General features: G+C 35.7%; 3 protein-coding genes across 4 annotated transcripts; 1 reads left to right on the top strand and 2 right to left on the bottom strand.

Annotated features, from left to right (window-relative positions):
- Window positions 1–2439: 2439 nt before the first annotated feature.
- On the bottom strand, window positions 2440–4032 carry LOC127123847 (uncharacterized mitochondrial protein AtMg00810-like). The gene is made up of 4 exons (XM_051054027.1): window positions 3906–4032; window positions 3737–3849; window positions 3093–3171; window positions 2440–3044 (listed from the first exon to the last, which is right to left on the bottom strand). Exons 1-4 carry the CDS (start codon window positions 4030–4032, stop codon window positions 2440–2442), a joined length of 924 nt encoding a protein of 307 aa, XP_050909984.1.
- A 7298-nt stretch (window positions 4033–11330) lies between these two features.
- LOC127120628 (uncharacterized) lies at window positions 11331–11718 on the top strand. Its single transcript, XM_051051136.1, has one exon. The coding sequence runs from the start codon at window positions 11443–11445 to the stop codon at window positions 11629–11631; it is 189 nt and encodes a 62-aa protein (XP_050907093.1). The 5' UTR covers window positions 11331–11442; the 3' UTR covers window positions 11632–11718.
- Window positions 11719–11864: 146 nt separating this feature from the next.
- On the bottom strand, window positions 11865–20837 carry LOC127120627 (vesicle-associated protein 1-1). Of its 2 annotated transcripts, XM_051051134.1 has the most exons (8): window positions 20575–20835; window positions 20392–20462; window positions 20094–20175; window positions 19905–20020; window positions 19661–19816; window positions 19507–19557; window positions 18552–18629; window positions 11865–12377 (listed from the first exon to the last, which is right to left on the bottom strand). In XM_051051134.1, exons 1-8 carry the CDS (start codon window positions 20627–20629, stop codon window positions 12267–12269), a joined length of 720 nt encoding a protein of 239 aa, XP_050907091.1. In that variant the 5' UTR covers window positions 20630–20835; the 3' UTR covers window positions 11865–12266. The 2 variants fall into 2 exon arrangements, with proteins under 2 accessions (XP_050907091.1, XP_050907092.1); XM_051051135.1 differs by lacking the exon at window positions 18552–18629 and having other exon boundaries at window positions 20575–20837.
- Window positions 20838–27599: the final 6762 nt, after the last annotated feature.

The raw sequence follows: 27599 nt of genomic DNA, 5'->3' as shown, positions 1-27599 counted from the left end.
AAAACCCTTTAAATCTAAGGGAAATGGTCGTTACAACCAGATCGGGTTCGGGAGTTGGTTATGCAAGGGGAAAGTATTAGCACCCCTCACATCCGTTGTACTCAACGGGACCCATTTAGTTAGTTATGAGATTGAGTGTTAGCGTGAATTATTTGTGATCTTCCACTTATTGTGTGAGAAAAATAGAAAAGAAAAGAAAGGCACTAAACCTAAGTTTTTTATTATTATGCTCGCCAAGATTTCATAATCGTGTGCCTACGTATTCTCATGGTGCAATGAGAAAATCAGAGCTCCATAATTTATTATAGAAAACCATGTGTTGGTTGATTTCTTTTAGAGAGTGTTGCTTAGATCGCATTTGAGCGGTTAAACCTTTACTTTTTGCTCACTTTTGGAGGCTGAAGTCTTTGTTTGTTTCGCGTCAAAATGGATATAGCATACTCGTTTCTGAAAAAGGTTTCAAGTCGCACACGGGCAAAAAAAGAAGTTTGATTAGTTGAGTTGATTTTATATTGAGTTAAGTAAATGTTGGAGCATAGGCGTGCATCAAGCGCTCGTTTACCCAAGGTATTCAAAAGAAGGTACTTCCAATTGTCACTTGTTATCCAAGTTTATGAGAATTAATATTTGCGGACTTTTAGTAAACATTTGAACATAGATGCGCTCCTAGCACTCGTTTATCCAAGATACTCAAAAGGATGTGCTTCCAATTGTCACTTGTTGTCCTTGTTTAGTTAAGTATTTTAAGGCGAAAGATTAACATATTCAAAAGGTGTGCACCAATTGTCACTTTATCTTTCGATTTTATTAAGAAAAAGCGAAAGACCAAGGTATTCAAAAGGTGTGAACCAATTGTCACTTTGTCTTTCGATTTTATTAAGATAAAGAAATTTGCACGTAAAACATCTTGACGTTGGAACTAGCATTTCAAGTTGATTTACAAAAGAATTTTTATGTAAGTGAAGGAGATACTCGACGTTTGATCGAGGGTGTACTCGTGTTAGTACGAAAATGGGTTGATTTGTGAAATGGTTGAATTTATTGAAAATTTGATTTTGCAAAAGAGTTTGAAATTGAAATTGTTGGTGAAATCAAATGAAGGGTTAGTGAAATTGAATACGATTATTTACATGCATGCAATGAACATGGATAAATATTAATCGACTAAATATATTAAAATCGACTAAATATATAATCAAATTTATCTCCTTAAAAAAACAATTAATTAAACTAATAATCAACTAATTAAACAAAAATTTAATCAATTAACCAACTTATCAACATGCAAATAAATTTAACAATATACTTTAAAAAAATGATAATAGCATTTATAACTACTTTTATTATTAATTATGTGTACTTGTATGTGCAATTAAAACAAGTGTCTAATTTTATTTAAAAATTAGCATGACATTTATCTAAATATTGATTAAATCATTTTTAAGAAGAAAAAAGCTAAAGGTTTTATAAAATAGAAATACAATATTTGATAAATCTAACCATAACAATATGAATTTTATTATCCTGCCACAACACCATTAACAATAACAAAAACAAAAAGCAATAACCTACAAGGCTAAAATGGCAACATCATGTTTGGATGAATTAATGAGTTTAGCAAAATGAATCACTTAAGTCCATATTTCACAATGAATTAAACTACAGTAAGAAATAGAGCATCAAATACAGTCACTAGAACAATAAGAAATCCATAGCCTATAATATGAAAAGCAAACAGAGAGAGAAAAATGGCCTCACCAAAAGGAGATCGTGGACGTGTGATGCTAGTGATCGAATTCATGCATGAATGAAGGATGGATCAGTTGGCTTCTGGTGGTGCGGTTTATGGATAGTGTTGTGGTTGAGTTCACTCTTGGTGCACAAGGTGAAATGGATGAAGATGAAAGAAGAGAGATAAGAGAAAGTAACAAATTTCCACCACTCTACTAAAATGATTATGTAAATGGTTGCACACGCACAGCTCTTACAGCTATTACTTAATGGATACCATTGTTGACAGCTACAGTACTATATATACACAAATAATAATGTCACATAGACAAAATACTAAAATATTGAATTACCCTTAAATACCACCCTTTAATTCAGGATTTAACTAATCAAAACTAACATCACCAATTATATCCCTCAAGTGGAGAAATTGATCAGCCTTGATCACTTTCATCATAACATATGCCAATTACCTTTGAGTGCTACAATGTATAACTTCTAACACTCCATTCTAAACCTGACTTCTCAGAAAATGATACTTAGTCTCAATATGTTTGCTTCTCTCATGCATCACTGGATTCTTGGCAAGATTAATTGTTGACTTGTTATCAATCATCAACTTCAGAGGCTTGTTTACCTTGATCTTCAGATTCTGTAATATATTCATAACCAAACAGCTTGACACACATCCATAACACGTGTAATATATTATGCTTCACAGGTTAACAAAGTAACAACTGGTTGCTTCTTGGAACACCAAGAAATAGGACTTCCCAAAAACTTAAGCAAGTATCTAGAAGTACTTCTTCTGTCAACTCTGTCTCCACACCAATCAGAGTCTGAGTAGCACATCAGCTCTGAATTAGTCTTTCCTATAGAAGAGAACAAAACTTCATACTTCAGAGTTCCCCTTATATACCTTAGAATCCTGACAACAATTTGGTAATGGGAGCACTTCAGTTTACTCATGAACCTACTAACTATTCCAACTGCATAGCAAAATTTAGATCTGTTATTACACAAATACCTCATAAAGTCAACTAACTGCTTGAAAGTTGTGGCATCTACATTATCACCTTCAAAATCAAAATCCAATTTGTGATTTATTTCTGACAGTGTGACATCAGCCTTACAATTCAATAGCTTGAATCTCTTTAGAAGCTCAAGTTCATACTTCAGCTGATGTAAAATGATACCCTTCTCAGAGTAAATAAACTTCATCCCTAGGAAATATGTCATCTTTCCTAGATTAGTTATCTCAAACTCATTCATCAACACCTTCTTGAACTTAGTTATCTTATGTTCACAACTCCCTGTTAGCAATATGTCATCAACATAGAGACACATCAGAATCATATTACCTTCAGAAGTATGTTGAACATACACGTTATACTCCATCTCATACTTTTTGAATCCTTGATGCTTGAGAAATGAATCAATCTTCAAATTCCAAGCTCTAGGAGCTTGTTTCAGTACATACAAGGCTTTATGCAACTTGTACACCATCCCTTCCTGATTCTTTTTCTCAAATCCAGGAGGTTGTGACACGTATACCTCTTATTATAATGGGACATTTAGAAATGCAGATTTCACATCCAGATGCATTAGAAGCCAATTCTTGTTAGCATCTATCGGAATCACCAGTCTGATTGTCTCATGTCTCACTACAAGAGCAAACACTTCAAAGTAATCTAACTCAGGTTTCTGTAGAAATCCTCTTGCTACTAACCTTGCTTTGTGTTTTCCAATTGATCCATATGGCTTTAATTTCTCCTTGAAAACCCATCTGACATTGATGGCTTTCTTGTCCTTTAGAAGCTTAGTCAACTTCCAAGTCTTGTTTCTTTTTATAGCCTCAAGTTCTTCTTTCATGGCCTTCAACCACACTTTCTTCTTGAGCGTTTCTTCAACACTGACTGTTTCAGATCCTACTAACATGTCACACTAAATGACTTCTCCTTTAGAGTCTACTTCAGTATCTTGCAACATGTCAAACTCTGCAAACCTTATTGGTATGCTTCTGATTCTTTGTGGCCTCTAAAACAGTATCAGATGCTGGAACCCCGGAAGTACCGCCTTCAGAAGCATGACCACCTTCAGAGTGTTGACCACCAGAGTCTGGTCATCATCAGAATCTAGATCAAAATCATATTCACCTTCAGAGTCAGAATTGCCTTCAAAGTCTTCTTCATCTTCAGAGCCACCTTCAGACTCTGACTCATCTTCAGCTTCAGATTCATCTTCTGACTCTGACTCATCTTCAGAACCTTCATATTCTGAAGTATCTTTAGAGGTTAACATTACAACAGAGTTGGATTGAGATTTACTCCAATTTCACGCTTTTGATTCCCTCACAATGACATGTCTACTGAATTCAACCTTGTTAGTGACAGGACAGCAGAGCTTATAGGCACATGTACTGTGGTACCCTTCAAGCAACATGATTATTCTTCTGTCATCCAACTTCCTTCTCTTAGCATCTAGAATATGTTTGTAACAAATAGAACCAAACACCTTCAGATGGCTCACACTTTGCTTATCTCCAGCCCGCTTCTCTAAAGGAACAATTTCCTTCAGCTTCTTGGTTGGACACCTGTTGAGCACTTACGCTGAGGTGGCAATAGATTCACCCCACAATGTGTGAGGTAGCTTCTTCTCCTTCAGCATGCTCCTTGTCATATCAAGCAAGGTTCATTTTCTTCTTTCAGAAAGACCATTATGTTGAGGAGTGTACGAAGAAGTCACCTCATGCTCAATTCCATTCTCCTCACATAAATTTTTGAACTCTGTATAGTTATACTCACCTCCACCATCAGCTCTGAGAATTTTCAGCTTCTAACCTCACTGATTCTCAACCTTGATTCTGAATTTCTTAAATTTAGCAAACACCTAGTGTTTGAACTTTATAAGGGATACCCATGTCATTCTTATGAACTCATCAACAAATGACACAAAGTATTTATTTCCTCCAAGTGAAGGTACTGGAAATGGTCCACACACATCAGAATGCACCACACCCAGAGTATGCTTTGCTCTTTGAGGCATTTCATATGCAAATGGAAGTCTTGATTACTTCCCTCTCATGCACACATTGCATGACTTCTCTGGCTTATTAATTTTAGGAATTCCATGTACCAACTTCTTTGAATTCAGATGCCCTAAGCTTCTGAAGTTTAGATGACCAAATCTTTTGTGCCACATCTCACTTTCCTTCACAACACTTGTTGCACTAAGGCATTCAGAGTCTGCAGTTTTAACATTCACTTTGAATGTTCTATTCCTCCACTATTTTGACTTCATAATCATCTTCTTATTACATTCATACAGCTTTAGAAGATTGTACTTCATGGTAACTGAAAAACCTTTCTCAATTAATTGACCCCCACTCATCATATTTCTTTTCATGTCAGGAACATACCACACATTCTGAATCAATGATAATTTACCATTATTCAGAACTACTCTGGCATTTCTCATACCTTTAGCACTGAGGTATTTATCATCAGCATATTTGATCTTGGTCTTATTCCCATAGTCAAATCAACCAACCATTTCTTATTTCCAGTAAGATGATTTGAGCATCCAGTGTCCATATACCACCAGACTGCCAAATACGCATCATTAGATTCAGAAGCCATCAATAGCATAGATTCATCATCAGAATCTCGTTTGGCTATGTTTGCTTTTTCATATTTCTTTTCTTTGTTTGACCAACAATCAGCAACGAAATGGCCAATATTCTTACAACAGTAGCACTGAACTTTCTCCTTGTCATACTTGTCCTTCCCCTTATGAGCACTCTTTTTCCTTCCAGAAATTTAGGTTTCTGACTTTTGAACACCATCAGATCTCTTCATGGCTTCTGACCAAGACTGCATCTGATATTTCTTACCAGAAGCTGCTTTCAGAGCCTGCTGTTCTACCTCCATTTTAGATTTTCTCTCAGTCACACGCAACTTTTGTGCCTCTAGACTGCTTTGCATCTCTTTTATCCTCATGGTGCTAAGATCCTTAGAATGTTCAATTGCTATAGTGATTTAATCAAATCAAGGAGTAAGGGATCTAAGTACCTTCTCAATGATGCTTTCTTCAGAGAGAGTTTCTCCGCACGACTTCATCTCATTTATGATCAAATTCACTCTAGAGATGTAGTCAGGTACCTTCTCACTGTTCTTCATGATGGGATTATCATATTGCTTACATAGAGACTGAAGCTTCACCTTCTTCACTGATGCATCACCATCGTAGCACAGTACTAGTATGTCCCATGTAGCCTTCACCGTTGTTGAATCAACAATTTTATCAAACACGTTCACATCCACATACTGATGGATGTAGAACAACACCTTTTGATCCTTCTTCCTCAGATGACGCTGAATATTTCTCTTTGCATCCGTTTCATTTTTCGGAAGTGCAAACTGAACGTAACCTTCGTTGACGAGATCGAGAATATCTTGAGCGCCAAATAACACACGCATCTGAATCATCCAACGATTCTAGTTCTTGCTATCAAACATTGGAAGCTTAATACTCAAATTACCATTTTCGTTCATCTTCAACCTTGTGCAAAAACTCACATCTCACCAAACACTAGTGTTTCCAATCCCACAGAATCAAGAAGTGTGATTCTGTTACAATTCTAATCAAAATTTCAACATGAACTCAAGAAACGAAATCAATCACACAACGCCTCACCGTTCACTCGTGTTTCCCCATGGATTTGAACTGGAGCTCTAGATACCAATTGTTGATGCACAAGGTGAAATGGATGAAGATGGAAGCAGAGAGATGATAACAAACTTCCACTACTCTGCTAAAACGGTTACATTAAATGGTTGGACACACACACACACTGCTCTTATAGCTATTACTCAGTGGATACAATTGTGACATCTACAGTACTATATATACACAAATAGTAATGTCACATAGGAAAAATACTAAAATATTGAATTACCCTTCAACATTCACTTTGTGCCCGTTTGTGTTTGGTTTCGATAGAGAGATTAAGGGTGGTGCATTGGTTTTCGTCGGTGGTTCGTCGAGGGTGGGGTGTGTCGTTTCCGATGGGTTGCGAGTGGTCTCATCATTGTTTATTTGTTGTTGTTGAAGGCGAGCGTTAGAGGGTTTCGTCAGAATATGTACACAAGAAGAAGAAAGCTTTTCCTCAACTTTTGTTTATATTACGATTGGTAGTTTTTACTTCTTTCTATTATTTTCAAATTCCATCAATATGGATGAAGTATGAGAGGGTTTCATGTGTATGTGAGTTTGGAAGGTGAGAGATTGTTTTTCTTGTTGTGTAATGTGAGTTGTGTTAAAATGTGTTGTTTTGAGAAAGAAGATGGGAGTGGATGTTAAATGAAGGTGGTGATGTTATGTTATGGTTTATAAACAGTTAAAGTTGTGTTTGAAGATGATATGAGCCAAAGGTGGGTTTGTGTATTATATATAGTATAGGTTGTGTTTGAAGCTTGTGGCTATGGTTGGAGGAGTTATGGAGTAGCGATGAAGTTTGTGAGGTTTTTGTTGTGGTTGTGAGAGAGATAATGCATGATATAGAGAAGAAGGTTTTGTGTGATGAAGCCATTGAGGGGAAGAGAAGGTATATGTGTTATGATGAAAAACTTCCCCCTTTTATTTTCCTTCTCAAATGTTTTTATTAAGAGTATGGTATGTTGTGAATAAGTGGGTGTGGATAGGATCAAAAAGAGAGAATCTTCCGCCTGAAAAAATGTGAGAGTTCCGTTGGTGGCCTCCAAGGGTGGGCCATATATCGAATTCCAAGTGGAGAGAGGATAGAATATTTAGTGATGAGAGTAATGGGTCTTACTAAAAAAAACAAATAAGAGAAAAATCTGAGTGTGATTTCTCTTGTTTTTGTTATTATTCTTTTTGTTTTGATTGTTAAAAATGAGTCTAGTAACTAAATTAAAAATAAAATCCAATACTTTTAATGAAATCAAACTAAGCATTCACTAATTCTATTTAATTATATTGATTATTTTGGTTAAAAGAAAAAGAATACAAGGATAAAAAATGAATAAAAATTGGACGCAAAAATGTCAGAAAAATTAAAATGAATGTATTAAAATGATCAGTGTGAAATATACTTTCGGAAAACAAACAGATTTTAAAGTAAAAAATGTCAGATTGAAAAGGCTAGGGTTGGTCAAAATGCGACCGAAAAAGGAGTCGAAAAAATAAAATGAGCACGCCACGTTAAACTACACGAACCGTAGATTAATAAAAATGATGTCTTCAAGCTCGATTTTGAGATTTTTCACCCGCTAATTTTACGTGCATTTTAGAATTAGTTCAATCAGTTTGTCTATATAACCGAAAATCTATTATGATGACCTTGAATTGCTTTAAAACAATGCATGAGGTGATGAAAATGCATGAAATGCAAGTAACTATATTTTTGAATTTAAGACGATTTGAAAGTTAACTGAATTTTGACTTTTACTGAAATGATGCAAATGTTTTTTATGATTGAATACTTGGGGTAAAATTGGGGTATGACATCATCCTTAGCTTTCTGAATGAATACTCATAACTTTTGTGAGTAATCATCAACTATGAATAGAAAATATCTTGCACTTGAGTGTGAAGGATTTCTTGTAGGCCCCCAAAGAGCAGCATGTATATAATCAAGGAATTCATGTGTTATTTGTTTACCTTTGTTAAACTTCATCCTACAGGATTTACCAAATAGTCAAGGTTCATAAAACTACAGTTTTTTGACCTTGTCACCACATAGAAGATTTTGTTTCGACGATTTGACCAGGCCTCTTTCACTGACATGGTCAAGTATCTTGTGTCATAGCTTAGTCTTCGACACAAGTTTTATGGATGCCACATCTGCTAAACTACTTACAACCCCAGCTTCAAGGTTATACAGGTCTTGCCTCTTGATGCCTTTTAAGACTTCCTTCAAACCCGTCATTACCCTTAGGATACTTTTTTATCCTTTGAAAACATATCCTTTCTTGTCAAATTCACCAAGAGAAGTCAAGTTCCTCTTAATTTTAGGTACATACCTGACATCAGTCAATAACCTTATTGACTAATCATGGAGCTTGAATATGACATATCTAATTCCTGCAATCTTCTTCGCTTTATTGTTTCCCAATAGCACTTATTCACCATCTTGATCACATAACTCCTCAAGCACGTCTTTTTTTGGAGTCATGTGCCAAGTACAACATGAATCCATAATTCACTTCTTGCTATAGTCACTGCTTGAAACCACCAGGACATCAAATGATTCATAATCATCTTGCACAATGGTTGCATCACCATTATCCTTTCCACCATGATTATTCAAGCATTCAGGGCACACCTTTCTTGTGTGATCCTCATTCTTACAATGATAACACCTAATATCATGAGCATTACCACCATAAGAATTATGTAAAACTTTACCATTCTTTTTCTCAAACCTACCATCTTTCTTCAAGAACTTTCCTTTTACGGACAATCTTTTACTAACAGATGATGGTTTTTGCTATTTTCTTTCATTCAAGTCCTTCGAGTACAAGGCTGGTTGAACTTCTTCAAAGGTCAACGAATCTCTTCTATACAAGAGAGTTTCTTTGAAGTGGGTATGAGATCTTGGTAAAGCATACAACAACAACAGCGCTTGATCTTCATCATCAATCTTGATCTCGATATTCTCAAGATCAAGAATCAACTTATTAAACATATCTAGTTGCTCATCCAAGAATTTGTCTTCACTCATCTTGAATGAATACAAATATTGCTTCAGGTAGAGACAATTGACCAAGGATTTGGTCATATGCAATCCCTCAAGTTTGTTCCACACACCCACTGTCGTCTTCTCCTTCGAGACCTACCGGAGAACCTTATTACCAAGGCCCAATATGATGGCATTGTGGACTTTCTCGATCATCGTCGTTTTCTCTTTCTCCGTTGGGGAAACATCCATCTTCTTGGATCCTTTCAACGTTTCTAGCAAACCCCGTTGAACTAGTAGGGCTTGCATTTTTAAGTGCCACAAACCAAAATTATTCACACCGATGAATTTCTCAATCTCATACTTTGTTGACGATATTTTCTCCTTCACGCTCACCACACCAATTTGTTGTGAAAACGATGCCCATAAAATAGAGTATGATTGGTTTCTTGATTAACAAGAAAACCACAAAGTAAAGAAAAATAGATAAGAGAGGAGAAAGACAATTCAAAGTGGCATAAAACTGGATTCTTGATTCAATTACACATTAGGGAACAATGTTTACAATTGAAACTCAACCACACCATTTTTTCCCTCTGATTAGGATTATCGGGGATTTAAGGAGAAGTGGTGACTAGTATGATATTTATAAGAAAACTAAACTCTGGCTTTCAACTAACATACTAAATAATTGGCCCAACAGACTAACTCAATTCGACATGTTAACTTAAACAACAAGCTAACATATACATTTGCATGCAAGAACAGACTTTGACTACGGCATGCACATCTTCGACTACTGCCGAACCATAAACATAACTTTATTGAGAGTAAAGTTCAATCCAAATACCACAAAAACGATATAAAGACTCTTTATCAATCGAAGTTGTATGACTTATCAATAATAGTAAACATGATATCAAAGCAACCATCGACTAAACTTTAATTAACATAGCCTCTTTTGATTACTTTTATCATGCGGCAAAACTATTCCAACAAATAATGTCTCTCAATTGAAGTCAAGACCCTGCAGTAATATATCCTCATATCCCCAAAGGTCACAACCCAACAAGATAATTTTAAATTGTTTACATGTATTAAAATGACTAAAGTGAATTAATAGATTAAATTTAATACAACTAAGTTGGTAGTATATGGAGATCCGATTATAAAAGCGAATATCTGAATCCGATCACTTATTCATCTTTAAATAATATAATTATGATTATTAATCTAAAAAAAATAAAGTTATACAATCAAAGTGACACTTTTTTTTAATTAAAGTATCAATTTGAATTTGAAAATAAGTTAATGAACCAAATATGTAATTGAATTATTTATATATTATGTACAATTAATAAACTCTAAAAAAATTTAACAAAAAACTATATTCATATAAACTCATAGTTTGAAAAAAATGTTTATAAAAAAATTATGTAGAAATTTTTTAGACAGTCAAATGATCATAATCGTTGTAAATCGCTAAAAAAACATTTGACTTCATAATAATTAGTTATAAAATTAAATATAAGATTTGTGATAAGGTTAGCAACATAATTTTTTTAAAGTATAGCTAGCATTCGTCTTAGTATAATATAAAACTTTATGCATTAAAATTGTATTAAAATTAAAATATTTAATAAGTTCTCGATCTAAATTCTTAGTTGTTCAAATTTTAAGCCAACCCATAAAGTTACTAAGAAAGGGGTGTAATTATATAGTAAAATTGCGAAAAGGACTTATACAGGAAAATTGTGAAAAGGACTTATACAGGAAAATTGCGAAAAGGACTTGTTCCTCTCCAAGAAAATAACAATACTTGGGGAAGGGGTTTTGTTTTATTTAAAATTTAAAAGCAAATATTCTGGTTGAAGAGGTTAAATCAAAGACCAAAAATGCACTATATAAATGTGAAAGTCAATTAGCGTAATACAAGAATAGGTGAATAATAATAGGTCAGAAAAGCTGTAGCGATCTGTTTGGCATTTTCCAGATCTAAAAACAGCTTATTGATGATGGTTTCGATTATTAGAAGCAGCTTCTCATTCATTACAGGCACGGCTTTCGGAGTGTACATAGCTCAGAACTACAACGTACCCAACGTTAAGACGCTCGCTTCCATGGCTCTTTCCATGGCTAAGAGCATAGAGCATGCTTATAGGAAGCCCACGACCAAGAACAAAGATAATGATGATTCTTAATTACTTATCTAATCTCTCTTTCTGCTCCACCACTTTTTTATATTTAGAAGGAATAAGATGTTTCTTTATTCAGTTTGTTTTACAGAGTGGTTGCATTATAATCTAATCTCTCTTTGCTAAGTATAAAGTTTTATAGACACTTTCTAATGTTATTTCTTTGGATTTCTAAACAACGTCATTTTATTGAAATTATAACAACTGCGTATAATATATTTATACTATGATGACACAGATCAAAGAATGAGCTCATATATTTGGTAGTCTAACAACTACGAAGTAATATTCTTCGCATGAACGAATGAAGAAAAAGAAACTGATGTTCTTACTTTGCATGTTACCAGTGGTCTTCATTAACATTTCTATATAATGGATCGATGAAATGAACCACACAAAACAATAAATTCCCCCCATAAGTTACAAAAAGAATGCTTGTTACCAAAAGCATGGGTCAATTCATAATAATATACTCTTCAAGCAACCAACCCGCACTTCCAACTAATGTTTCTACGCGGCCCTCCCAAAGAAAATGCCAGCTAAATTAACCTATTTTGCTTTTCGTCATCATTTCTTGAACTGAATAGTCAGGAACAATCTGGAAACTGAATCACGAAGAAAGATCGAATGCCTAAAAGAGCTTAGGTCTTCTTCAGGAGATACCCTGTAATTATGCCAAGTAGACCAAAAAATATGACAAAGATCACCGAGGCACTCCCGCGACTTTTGTTGCTTTGACGTTTCAGCAGGTCCTGCAAGTAATAAGATCATTGAAGTCAGGATTCCTCCCAGTTCAAAGCAGGCAGCATTACAAGGTGTGTGGAGTTGCATTCATACAAATATATCACACAAAAATTTGGCCTCAAATGCTTCAAATAAATGTCACAACTTTACTCGACTAATAGAGTAAGACGTTTGGGTAGTTTCAACTTTCAAATTCAACATAAGATGACAAAGCGATAGACAGGAAAATGTGTTCTAAGAGATCACAACAAAAGCAAAAATGCACAGGTTGAACGCAAAAATCCACAGGTTGAACACAAAAATGACCACCATCTCCTACACTTGCATAAGTTATTTCGAGATTAAATGATGGAGATGATATTACATGGCTGCAGTCTCTCATTGCCACACAATTGACACTTGTAAACAATACCGCATATCAAGAAGAGGAAAGATGGATTCATCATTCCAAAAATATTTCATAATAGTATATTAGTAATTGTATTCAAGAAAAAGTCTCTTATACAGCCAGTGACAAAAACCAATAAATACTTATACAATTCCACATCTAACAGAGTCATCATATGTGTTTTTACTTTTTAGTTCACATTAGGCTTCCAAATATTGTATTGTCAGAAAGGGTATAAGACGACAAGACATATACGTATAGGTGATAAATAACAGTACCCTAAGCAAATGCTGTCATAATCACATAATTGTATTTTCGCAAGAAAAATACAAGAGAGATGGGTGAAAATATAACATGAACCAGAATCAATCTTATTAGAGATGTATATAAAATATACTTAATATAGGTTCTATTCTGTACAGTTACAAACTAGCTTAGCTGTCAATTAGTTTGTTACACGTGCCTTATATATAGTTACCTTTTGTACTATCAATATTCAAGGAATACAAATAGAATTCTTTAATCTCTCTTCTTTTCTTTCTTTCCTTTATTCTAACATGGTATCTAGAGCTCTTTTCTCGATCTAGCTACACGTGCCTTATATATAGTTACCTTTTGTACTATCAATATTCAAGGAATACAAACAGAGTTCTTTAATCTCTCTTCTTTTCTCTCTTTCCTTTATTCTAACATGGTATCTAGAGCTCTTTTCTCGATCTAGCGCTTCCATGGCGTCTCCGTTCAATTCTGTGGGCGTGTTTCCCTCATCTCACGTTAAACTCTCACATCTCATCTCAGTTAAACTGGATGATAAGAATTTCAAACAATGGAAACAACAGATAGATGGCGTAATTCACGGCCATAAACTGCAGCGCTTTGTTACGGTGCCTCTTGTTCCTCTGCGCCTTCTTCCCGGTGCGGATCCAGTTGTCGGTGGTGAGAATCCAGCGTTTCTCGACTGGGAGCAACAAGATGCGCTCATCTGCACCTAGCTTCTCTCTACGATCTCCGATTCTCTTCTTCCGAAACTCGTCGATTGCACGTATTCATGGCAAGTGTGGTCTGAAGTTCACCGTTACTTCAACACCTTGCTCACCACCAAGGCGAGACAGCTCCGATCTGAGTTACGAAGTTTGACGAAAGGATCGCGCACGATTGCTGAGTTTATTGTTCGTGTTCGCGAAATCAATGAATCTTTGGTTTCGATTGGAGATCCGGCTCCTCTTCGTAACCTAATTGAAGTTATTCTCGATGCTCTCCCTGAGGAATATGATCCAATTGTTGCTGCGATGAACATTAAAGAGGATTTGTGTTCGGTGGATAAACTCGAATCGAGTCTTCTTGCACATGAATCGCGACTTGAGAAGAATCGCAAAGTTGTACTCACTGAACCTGTGTCCGTGAATCTCACACAAGCTCCGTCGTCATCTGCACCGCTCTCGACTGAGATCTCAGGTGCTGATTCGGACCCTAATTTTCCTGTTGGAACAAGTTATGTGACTGCAAACACTGAAAATCATGGCTATGGTTCACGCGGTGGTCGATCTGGTCGTGGTGGTAGCCGTTTTGGTCGTGGTGGTGGCCGCTTTGGGAAGGTTTCATGTCAGATTTGCCATCAGTCTGGACATGATGCTTCTGTATGCTATCACAGATACTTTTACTCAGGTGCACCTTCTTTTCCCTTACCACGAGCTCCCTTCAATCCCTACATGGTGGCTCCGCGCCCCTCCTATCCCCCCTCATTTGGATACTCAGCTGCTCCAAGGCCAACGCCATCCAAGCATCTTCAACCACAGGCGTTTCTCATAGGTTCAAATCCAGGTTTCAACAACCAGTGGTGGTATCCTCATTCAGGTGCGTCTCACCATGTCACGCCTGAGGCTTCAAACTTGTCTGATTCTTCTTCACTGTCTGGAGCTGAACAAGTGTTTATTGGAAACGGCCAAGGTTTGTCCATTAACTCTGTAGGTTCCATGAATTTTCCTTTATCCAATCATCCTAATTCATCTCTAACTCTACACAATCTTCTTCTTGTCCCTCACATCACTAAAAACCTTTCAAGTGTCAGTAAATTCGCACAAGATAATCGTGTATTCTTTGAGTTTCATCCTCAAATGTGTCTTGTAAAATCGCAGGATTATTCTGAAGTCCTTCTTCGTGGCACTGTTGGAGCTGATGGTCTTTACAGATTTGCAAATCCTGCCTCATCCATGTCCAAGTTTCATAGTCATAGTGTTTGTAATAATCTTAGTTCAATTTGTAACTCAGCTGCTACTTGCAATTGTATCTCCCTTTGTAATTTTGTTTCACATATTAATAAAAATGTTCATGATTCTAGTTGTCAATCTCATCCTACTGCACATGTTTCTACCATTAATATGCCTAATTCATATCAAAATATGTCGTGTCCAAATTCCATATCTAATAGCAAATATGCTTTATGACACACAAGACTTGGACACCCTCATCACCATGCCCTTACAGAAGTTCTCAAACTATGCAACATTCCCATCCCTCATAGACCTCCTACTAACTTATGTTCACTTGTTGCTAGGGCAAGTCTCACAGACTCCCAACTTCTCTATCTATCACTGTCTACCATCATCCCTTTGAACTTGTTGTGTGTGACTTGTGGGGCCCTACACCAGTTCATTCTTCAGGTGGTTACACTTATTTTCTCACCTGTGTTTATGTCTTTTCCAGATTTGTCTGGGTTTTCCCTCTTAGGTTAAAATCCGACACTCTAACTCAATTCATTCACTTCAAATCCATGGTTGAACTCCAATTTAATTGCAAAATTAAAGGGGTTCAAAGTGATGGAGGTGGTGAATTCAAACGTTTCACCAAGTACCTTACTGCATTAGGAATTCTCCATCGGTTTACTTGTCCCTATACCCATCATCAAAACGGTATAGTTGAACGAAAACATCGGCACATAGTTGAAACAGGTTTGGCCTTACTTGCTCATTCCAAGCTGCCTCTCAAGTATTGGGATCATGCTTTTGTCACTGCAGCCTATCTTATCAATAGGTTGCCCAGTTCCTCCCTCCAAAACCAGTCCCCTTACTATATTTTACTGCACAAACCTCCTGATTATTCTTGTCTCCGTGTGTTAGGTTGTGCATGCTTCCCTTTCCTTCGTCCCTATAATTCTCATAAGCTTGCTTTTAGATCCCAAGAGTGTGTTTTCTTAGGTTACTCAACTATTCACAAAGGTTACAAGTGCCTTGCATGGACACATATATATTTCTAAGGATGTGCTTTTTCATGAGTCCAGGTTTCCTTATCTGGACCTTTTTCCCACCTCTACCTCTACTTCTTATCCCTCTAGTTCTCCCTCTGCCATGTCTTGGTTTTCATCTGCTGCTTCTTCATCACCTCTTCCTATTCATCATGTTCCTCCTCTACAACATGTTAGTTCTGCTGCTTCTCCCACTGACAGGCAGTCTCCTTCCACCCCTGCCCATTCTTTAGCTGCAGCTACTCCCAACCCAAATATACCAAGTTCTTTGTCTATCTCTCAGTCCAACTCTCCTTCACCTAATTCTGCCTTTTCTGACTTAGTTGAAGCCAACACTATTTCCCCATCTTCCCTACCAGATTCTGTCACAAATAACAGTCCTAATTCCAATTTTGTTCCAACTTCCAGTTCTGGTTCAATTCCTCCTATTCTCAATCCTCTTAATGTTCATCCAAAGCAAACTAGAGCCAAGAGTGGGATTATTCAACCTAGGCTTCATCCCACCTTCTCCTAACTCATATGGAACCTACATCTGTTAAGCTAGCCTTGGCTACTCCTGACTGGTTTCAGGCAATGCAAGAGGAATATCAGGTTCTTTTGAAGAACCAGATATGGACTTTGGTGTCTCCATCTGCTACTAAAAAGCCCATTGGCTGCAAATGGGTTTTTCGGGTAAAGGAGAATCTTGATGGCTCTATAAACAGGTACAAGGCAAGACTTGTTGCCAAAGGATTTCATCAATAGGCTTGTAGTGATTTCACTGAGACATTTTCTCCTGTTGTTAAGCATGTTACTGTCAGAACTGTTCTAACACTTGCAGTCACAAATAGGTGGTTAATTCAGCAAATCGATGTGAACAATGCCTTCCTCAATGGGCTTCTTGAGGAAGAGGTTTACATGATTCAACCCCCTGGGTTTGAAGCTACTGACATGTCCCTTGTTTGCAGGCTTAACAAAGCTTTATATGGGCTAAAACAGGCCATGGCCCAGGGCCTGGTTTGATAGGCTCAAAAGTTCCTTACTGCAGCATGGTTTTCAAGCTAGCAAGTGTGACCCTAGCTTGTTCTTTCTCCATACCAGCAGCTTAACTATTATGGTCCTGGTATATGTGGACGATATCATCATCACTGGGAGTTCTCAATTGTTCATTGCTAATCTTATCAAGAGTCTCAACACAAAGTTTGCACTCAAAGATCTAGGTCAGCTGGACTATTTCCTAGGGATTGAGGTTACTCACTTATCCAATGGCTCTTTACTTCTCTCTCAAACAAAATATGTGAGTGACTTGCTTGCAAAAGTGAATATGTCTACAGCTAATGGAATGCCTACTCCCATGGTCTCTAGCAGCAAACTGTCAAAAATTGGTTCTGACACAGTTTCAGATCCAACTCAGTTTCGATCTATTGTTGGTGCCTTTCAATATACTACCTTGACTAGGCCTGAGTTATCTTTTTCTGTCAACAAAGGGTGTCAGTTTTTGTCCAATCCTTTGGAGGAGCATTCGAAAGCAGTGAAAAGAATCCTCAGGTATTTAAGTGGCACACTTCACTATGGATTACTCCTTCAACCTGCTCCTAGGCATCAACCCCTGTCCCTTCTAGGCTTCTGTGATGCTGACTGGGCAGCAAACCCTAATGACAGGAGGTCCACCTCAGGGGCTTGTGTGTTTCTAGGTCCTAACATTATATCTTGGTGGTCAAAGAAGCAACAACTAGTGGCAAGACCCAGTGCAGAAGCAGAATACAGGAGCATGGCTCAACTGGCTGCAGAAATGTTGTGGATTCAATCGCTCCTCACTGAACTTGAACTACACTGCCAGTTTCAGACCCCAAAAATTATGTGTGATAATCTCAGTATAGTGACATTGGCTCATAATCCTGTTCTTCATAACAGAACAAAGCACATGGAGCTGGACATTTTCTTTGTGAGAGAAAAGGTTCTTAACAGAAGCCCGACTGTAGCTCATGTGCCTGCTCAGGATCAGTGGGCAGATGCCTTAACAAAACCCCTCTCTGCTGCCAAATTCCTTCCTCTTCGTGATAAGTTTAGAGTGTTCAACAAAAGAAGTTTACTTGATTCACCCTCAGCTTCTAAGGGGGAATGTTAGAGATATATATAAAATATACTTGATATAGGTTATATTTTGTATAGCAACAAACTAGCTTAGCTGTCAATTAGTTTGTTACACGTGCCTTATATATAGCTACCTATTGTACTATCAATATTCAAGGAATACAAACAGAATTCTTTCATCTCTCTTCTTTTCTTTCTTTCCTTTATTCTAAAAAATCTCATGAGTAAAATTATATGGAAGTTTAAAAAAATATAAAGAACCAAGTCCTTTTAAAGAAAAACAATGCATCTACCAGGATAAGTCAGAGAGTAGACTCGAGGCCATATTTCATATTTAAAATCTCCATTCTCCTGGTCAAGGGAGTTCAGATTTTATATTTAATTAGAATCTCCTTTCTCCAATCAGGAAAAAGGCAAAACATTGACCCACCAGATTAGGAAATAAAAGTTATCTACCATATATATTTTGTAAATCCTCACCAGTTCCTGACGAAGCTTGATATTTTGTTGAATCGCATTATTCTTTTCTTCAGTCAGCCTTGACATGAGAGCTTTTGCCTACAATAAAGTTGTGACACACATGGATAAAAAACCTATGAAGCACGGACACCCCCAATACGACACCGACAAGGCAACACCGGTAATAATTTGAAAATTGAATGAATTAAAGGTAATTACAAATGTCGTTGTATGTGTCGGTGTCCAACACGGACACAATATTTTTCAGAAGTGTTTGTACTACATAGAAAAAAACTCAAGATACTACGGCTTTAAGAAATATACATTCTGTGACTCAAAAGCAGAAGACTCTATATAGGTCATACAACATAAAGTCTTTGTACTTGCTACTTGAAAATATGAACTTATCCCTTGGAATTGATATTAAAGGGACACCCCCAGCTATATGAGATTTGGATAATACCCACTGTTATGAAAGAATGAACGACAAAACACAGGGAACAATCATGAACCGTGGGTTTTCACACTAACCCACAGATTGTTTTCTGTCAAGCGTTAAAGCATCAGTTTTTAGCACTGCTGATATGATTAATTTAAAAAAACCCCAAATACGCCATTTTTAGGCCTAAAAAAATTATTTCATGAAGCAATTTGTTTAAGCAATCTGCATTACTTGATTACTTCAATTATTATATTTATATGTATTCAATATCATGTCATTCTTTAGGACTATATGCTATGACTTAAAGAAATCTAAACAATCATTTAATAATAGCATACCAAAGAAATATCGTTGAAGTCATTACCACTAGTGAATACTCTTGTTAATTAAATATTAAATAAAACAGATGCTTACAAGCAACACTAATATCAGTAAACTAAATAAAACAGAAGCTAACCACAAATAAAAATGCATGTTGACAAACAACAAATTTACTTCAAAAGAAAGAAGAAGAAAAAATGACACTTTGTTTACCTCTGCAGATTTTTCTGAAGATTCGTGACGTTCTGTAAATGCTCTCATCATCTGAAATAACAAAAAAAGAAATGTGTCCCAGTTAATACCAATAGAATTTTCATAGAGAAAAGATAAAGGCCTGTCTTAAAGAAGGAATAAGTTAAGAACCCACCGTTGTGGAGTCAGCACCACCGTTCTCGTTAAAAGAAACTCTAGGTGATGATCCTTCCTCAGAACCTTCTTGGACTGGAGACGGAGGTTGAGGTGGAGCGACATACACCACTCTCAATTTGCACTCCTCAACCACATGCCCTGCTTCCTTGTTGAACTAGAAAATCCCAATTGGCACAAGTCTATAACCAACCAAAAAAAAATACAAAAAATTTACCAGAGGAAACTATGATGATGTATCATACCATTTCAGGAGTAATCTCCTTTGCATTGGCTCCATCATTCACTCTTACACTTTGAAGAAGAAACTTATCCTTGCATTGCATATCAGGTGGAGCTTCCTTTTGCGCTTGCATGGTAACTATAAACAACCAAACATCACAATGCCATTAACCCACGATAACTTAAACTAGAAAGGTAGTAACATACAGTACCTATAACATCACATGTAGATCCAGGCAACACAAGTCCAGTGTTTGGCCGAACACAATATTTCTTCGGATTAGTTGTTTTTACCTATAAACATGAATGCATCAAATTACAAACTCAATTAAGCAAAACATAAATGTATCAAATTACAAATCCAAACTCAATTAGGCTCAAATTAATTAAACAGATCATGAATGTAGGTTTGGCAAAATCAATATGACAATGGAATGGTGCTTCGAAATCACAAGAGAAAAATAAAAAACATAAAGCATTCTGAAAAAACAAATGTGAAAGGAAATTTACCTTGAAAGCTACATAGCTATCTGTCTTATTTGATAATATGAGAGAGCACGAGATCTGCTTCTTGAGCTCAACTGAAACAGGGAATGATCATGCAAAATCAAAACCAAAATCAAACAACGAACAAACCCTAGAAAAATGCAAAGAGATCTACGGAAATTGAAAAATTGAAACGAAAAAACGTACAGATGAACTTGAGTTCGACGGGTTCGATATTGAGAAGGTCACCAGTGGACATCATCTTGGAATCGCGATCTGCAGAATCTGGTTGTGACGAAAGCAATGCGAACGGAAAGATCGAGAAAGTGGAATGAAAAGGGAATTGAAATTGAAAATGAAAATGGGAAAAATGTGATTAAGACAGGGAACTAAGGATTCTCATTCAATTTCATTTTCTTTTCTATTTACTCTGTGGTGGAGAGTGAGGCCATTCATTTCAATATGCTTTCAAACTTATAAATAAACTAATTTTTAACTAACAATCCAAACACTTCGAAATAAAAATTAAAGAATTGTTTTGGTCTATCGATGTGTGAATGTGTGGGATATTATTATAATTGTTATTTAATATATTAAAATTACAAGGAAGTTTTTGGAATAGTTTTTTTTATCGGAATAACAATGTTTGAGGCGTTGTATGGTAGAAGATGTAACACATTTATGTTAGATGAGTCGGGAGAGGATGTTATGATTGGACCAGAGACCGTTCAACAAACCATAGAGAAGATCAAAGCGATCCAAGAGAAGATGAGAGTTTCGCAGAGTCGCCAGAAGAGCTATCATGATAAGTGAAGTTTCAAGAGGGGGTCACGTGTTTTTGAGAGTTACTCTGGTAACTAGTGTTGGTCAGGCATTGAAGTCTCAAAAGCTCACTCCGCGTTTCATTGGTCCCTACCAGATTTTGCAGAGGATAGGAAAAGTGGCCTATCAGATTGCTTTATTGTCGTCGCTTGCTAATCTTCGTGATGTGTTTCATGTGTCTCAGTTGAGGGGATACATTCTAGATCTGCCTCATGTGAACCCAGTGGATAATGTGCATGTGAGAGATAACCTGACTGTTGAGGCATCATCCATGTAGATAGAGGATCAGGAAGTGAAACAGTTGTGTGGTAAAGAGATTACCTTAGTGAATGCAGATTGAGGAGAACCAACCGGTAAAAATATGACTTGGGAGCTTGAGAGATAGATGAGGGAGTCCTATCTGAATCTATTTACTTAAGGTGTTTTTTTAGGGCAAAAATTCTTTAAGTGGAGAAGAGGTCTAACACACCGGTTTTCGAGTTATTATCTTGATTTATTTAATTGTAATTTAATTTAATTATTATGTGTGATAATTGAATTAGTTTGGGGATGAGGGTGTAGAGAGTAAGTATAGGCTAGTGGAGTTTATTTAGAATAATTGAAATTTATTTTAATAATTAAAATAACATTATTTTAGTGGTTTTATTTAATTAAAAATAAGAATTTAGAGAAATTTGGTTCAAATTGTAAACTAAGAGAAATAGAGGGGAGGAAGGAGTAAGAGTAAATATTAGTAGGGTAGAGAATTATAATTATGAATAGATTAACCTAATTATATAAACTAGGAGATAACGCAGGTTTATGAGACTTTTGTCAGTACATGAAAAGAGAATTAGAGGCACAGGGGAGATACGAGAGAGAGAGAGAGAGAGAGAGAGAGAGAGAGAGAGAGAATCGAAGACAACAAATATTCTAGGAAGAATTGATTCAATAATAGTTATATTCATAAGGGGTAGAATTGAGGAGTCCCTAACCTCCATTAAGGCAATTGAGATTTTGATTTAATTTTGAATTGTGATGATGTTCTGATGTTATATGTTATTTTGGATATGGAAATTCGTGCATTATTATGTGAATAAATTATGTTTCGTTATTGTTGTGATATGTTCACCACTGTTAGGGTTTGAAGTTTTTGGGATGAACATGATAATATGGAATTAATTGATTAAATATGTTAAAATAATGATTTTCTGTGTTAGAATGGATTACATGACAGGTTTGGTATATTTTAAGTGATTTTGGGACGTTTAAAATTGATTTTGGGAGATGTCATGATCTCCAAATTGCAAAACCGTATTTCTGGTGTTGTTGCAGGTCATTGACAAATGTCAGCTTGGTGGCGCCCAAGGCGTCATGCCTTTTGAAGCGCTAACGGGTAGCCTGTTATGGCTCCAGATCGTGAGTGTTGACGCAGAGCATCATAGTGGTGTCGGGTTGGCTTTGGTTGTTGATGACGGGTGTCATGCATGTGACCCCCAAGGCGTCATAAGCCCGACAGTTGGGTTGTTTGCTTGTAATGAGTTGCAGAATTTAATTTTTCGACTTTTATGAATTATTTGGCTACTGTTAGTTGCTGATTGATGTTGTTTTGTGGTAAATTGTTGATTAACATGATTTTAATTGGTGTTGTGAATTATTACGATTAATTGGATGTTGTTGATGAATATGACGTTGAATATGATTATGAATGATTGTTGAGCATATTGATAATGAAACATGTTATGCTGATGTCGTTGTGGGATAATAGTTCGAGAGGAGAATTGTTATCGTTGGGTCAATGCATGTTTTGTTTATTATCGTGAGAGAACTTTAAACATCATGTTGTTGCTGCATTGACGTGTTGTGACATGCATTTATTATGTCGTTGTTATTGATGAAAAAGGCAAGTTGCAATCCGATAAGGGTGGATTGGTTACTTGTCCTTAATCCGAGTAAGGTGGATTCGGGGTTCGAGCAGGGTGAACCAATTGATGATGATATGGTACCACATGCATATGAGTCTAATTGAGGTTATGAGTCTCATTGCATAATTTAAATGATGAACATGTGATTGTTTGTGTATGTTGATGGATTGGGTTTGAGAATGATGTTGTGTGGTTGTTATTGTATGAGTAAATATTTGAATTCTACCTTGCAGTTTATATCGTTAGTGAATTTTCACCCCCTTTGCTTTGAAGTTGTCCACCATGGACATCTTGCAGACACTCAGAGTAGTTGTTGTTGTGAGTGAGAAATAACTCTTAGAGTTATTTTCATTAGTTATCGCTTTTATTATTAGTCGTCATGCTCTGATTCTATAACACTGGGGGAAGGGGGGATAGATGTTTCTGTTTATTATGTTGATGTTGGTGTGCTTATTTTCCAAAGTTTAACAACGTTCCTGTTGAGATGTTTTTGAAGTTGTTGAGAGTTGGATATTGAATTTCCTTTTTGAGTTATTTTGTGAAAGATTAGTCTTTATAAGACGAAAATTGAAGTTAAATATTTTATTATTGTGATTGATATGATTTCGCTGTGATGACACACTAAGTTAAGGTGAGCATGCAATGACAGGTGTTATATGTTGTTTATTTTCTGTTGCGTATTTTTTTAATGTTTATGTGTTGTCGGATGATTATCGTTGGTGACACCTTAAATTATCGAGTAACTATTTATTTATAAGTCTTGGGGTTTATGGTGTTACATTGATCCCATATGAATTTGTAACAGGCTTGGGTTTATCAGATTTAACATCCGCAATCTTTTGGCTCATTTTGAAATTGGTTTGAGAGATATGAAAGGAAACAAATGTGATAGCACAATAGAGAGAGAGAGAGAGAGAGAGAGATAAATAGATAAATAGATAGATAGATAGAGAGAGAGAGAGAGAGAGAGAGAGAGAGAGAGAGTTAGGTTACTCTTACGCACGAGGAATGAGTGATTGAGAGAAATTTGAATTTGAAGCGGTTTCTCTTTTTTTACGTGCTTTAGTGGAGGTAGGGTGTTGGAGAATCTTGTGGGACATCTTCTCTATTTGGCACACTCCACAAAATTTTCCCTCTTTAATCATGAGTTTTGGAAATCCTTTGACATCATCTTTCGATATGATCTCCTTTATGCTCTTAACCTTGGATGAGGGCTGAGAGATCCACATATAACAATTGTCTTTGGATCTTGAACCATTCATTGTAACTCTTGATCTTTGCTAGAGATAATACATTTAGAATTGGTGTAGAAAATTTGATCACATAGTTGGATTATACTGATCAAGTTAGCAGTTAATCCTTCTACCAACAACACATCATCAAGATAAGGAAATATGGACGTAACTGTTAGAGTATGGCTTCAACTCTTCAAGATAACTCTTTTCACCAGTCATGTGTCATGAGCATCCACTATTAAAATACCAATCTTCTCTTGAGGGGACTCTAAGAGATGTATGAGTTTTAAGACAAGAGACAATTTCCTTGGGTTTCTACACTTTTTTTGCTTGAGTTTTTTTCCTTTTCCTTATGTGAGCCTTGGTTGACTATAGGACTGAGGATACCCATACAATTTATAGAAAAAGGGTCTTATATGATCATATCCTCCACAGTGGTGACACCTCTAAGATGATTTCTTGTTGCCTTTGTTGTGAGAGTACACATGCTAAGCAGGACGTCGGGACATGTGGTCCTTCATTAGAAACTCAGTTTTATTTTCAGAAGAAACAAACTTCTTATTGGGAATTTTGACCCTTTTGTTTATGGAGCTGTAGTCAAACCCTATAACTATATTCTCTCAAATCTCTAAGATCTCAGGTAACATATAAGAATCATTGTTCAACATACGGACAAATTTTATCATATTGTCAAGTTTGGACTATAACAATGTAACTTCCTCTTCTAGACCTTCAATGGTTGAGCCAAGCTTCCTTTTTTCCAAAAGTAAAAAACTTATGGTCTTCCTTTGTTTCTCTTCTCTTAAGCAAGATTCCTTCCACTCAGTGATCAAATGTCTACATGTTCCAATTATCTCTTTTTATAGATATCTTTATCACTAGACTCACTGCAAGAGTCATATTTTCCAATGAACGTCGTCACCTTATTAGCTATTTATCATTCACTTTCATCATCAGAATCAGACCAAGTGATTGACAATCCCTTTTCTAATTTCTTTAGAAAAGTAGGACATTCAAATTTTAATGTGGCCAAATCCTCCACATCCATAACATTGTGCTATTTTGTCTTTGTTAGATTTGTAGTCATCTTTGCTCTTGTACAGGGGTCTCGTGTCTGACACCTTATCTGTGACATTTGTCCTTCATTTAGGGATTTAGCCCTATGTTGGTTGTTAGTTTCACAGTCTGAGCATATATCATCAAGCTTCTTCAAATAAATAAATCCATTTCCACGTTCTTTTTCATAGGGTTTTTAGTCCTTTGAAATTCAAGAAGCTTCTTCAAATAAAGAAATCCATTTCCATGTTCTTTTTCATAGGTTTTTAGTCCTTTGAAATTCAAGTGAATATATATGTAGTGCCACAAATAACTATTGTGCTCCTGGTTACACGTAAGCACATAGAAACCACAACATGTGTGTAAAAATCATAAACATTTTACGTAATGACGTTTTTGTGGACATAATCAAGCTTTTCTCTCCATGAGAAAACTTGAAGGTATCATTTTGAAACACAATGGTCATATTATTTTACAACAATTAGTCTATGCTTAAAACATTGTTTCTCTTATCTGACGGGTAATATACATCAATAGTGACCTGAATCTTTCCTCTTATGCATAACTTTACGTTTCCTTTTCCCCTGATTGAAATATTAGAATTGACTATAGGTCTCACTAGTTTTATGGAAGTGTCTATTAACTCCAAGAACTATTCCTTAGTTCATATCATATGATTGTCACATCCAGAATCAAGGAACCATACTTCTTATTTGACGTCGATGCTCACATTTGAACCATGAGCAACAATTCTTTACTCTAATCAATTTTTTTTTTAAAATTGCATTCTCCTCCTAACTAAACACTCATTATAATAGTATCCCAACTTGTGACACTTGAGGCATTCCATAAAATCCTTTGCTTTTATACCTCTTCCACGTCATATTGACCCTACATGACCTTTACCACGACCTCAACCCTTGCCAAAACAGGAAATTGTAAGGGTATATTCATCATTTGTATCTTTGTGTGCTTTCATTCCTTGTTCATGCATAAAAAGAGTGTTATGCAACTCATCAATAGATAGGGTAGTGACATCCTTGGATTCTTCAATGGAGTATAGAATATAGTCAAATCTTGGAGTGATAGACCTCAAGATTTTCTTAACAACCAAGATTTCAGTCTTCATCTCCCCATGAACCGACAATTTATTGATAATTAGAGTTCTTATAAAGTAATATGTGACAAATTTGTGTTCAATCATACCAAGAATCTCAAATTCTCTGCAAAGAAATTTTAATTGTGTATGTTTCACCTTAGTAGAGCCTTGATACTTCTTTAGCATTGAATTCTAAATACCTTTTAATATGTTTCACACCAAGATTGTCTCTAAAAGGTAGTTACTTTGCAAACAAGGAACTAACTAACTGACATTATCATAACATTTGCAGTGTATTTCATTTTACTTTTGCTATTTGTTTTCTTATTTTAATCCTTGTAAGTTTGGGTCATATTAGAATGATCCCTATATTTAGCCTAATATATACCTATTTTATGAATATTTAAACAAAAAAGCAAAATAACATGTATTTGAAAAGATCAAAGTCAAACAAACAATATTGCAAGGGACTAAAATAAAAAAGTTATATATTTAAGTTACAAAAAATGGTATGTCTTAATTGAATTAAATTGGTGTAAATAGTTGATTTACAAGTCGATCTTTGATAGCAATGTTTTTTTATATTTATGAATTAGTATATTGTAGATATTTATAAATAAAAAATTAAAATTAAAACGAAAAGTAAGTTATTGAATAAAAAATACATATAAAACTTATTTCAAAATGAAAATTTGAATATCATAATAATTGAAACGAAAAACAATTATTTATATTTATTTATGTATATCAACTTACTTCCTAAAAAAATTAGATAAACTTGATAGCCCTAAAATGACATTTTTATGACTATTCCATTAACTTTTTTTAATAACTTAAAAAGAAAAGCATTAGTCTTCCATCACATATATTTATGATTAAAAAAAACTCGTTCTTATACCTAAAATAGACTAGATCATCGACCTTATAGGTTTGAACTATTTCCATCAACTAGCGAGAGACGGTAACCAAATTTTATTTATAACACAATAGGAATGTAATTCGCTGTCTCATTGCAATTTTGTTTACACTTGAGAAATTCACATCTTTTGTTGTTTTATATGTTGTCCAAGTTCTTTCAATGCCTGAAAAAGAAAAAAGAACAAACGTTGATTTGAC

This window comes from Lathyrus oleraceus, chromosome 2, assembly GCF_024323335.1.
Source record: "Lathyrus oleraceus cultivar Zhongwan6 chromosome 2, CAAS_Psat_ZW6_1.0, whole genome shotgun sequence".
NCBI lineage: Eukaryota > Viridiplantae > Streptophyta > Magnoliopsida > Fabales > Fabaceae > Lathyrus > Lathyrus oleraceus.
The sequence above is the reverse complement of the archived record's forward strand: the minus strand, read 5'-3'. Positions and strand labels throughout refer to the sequence as shown.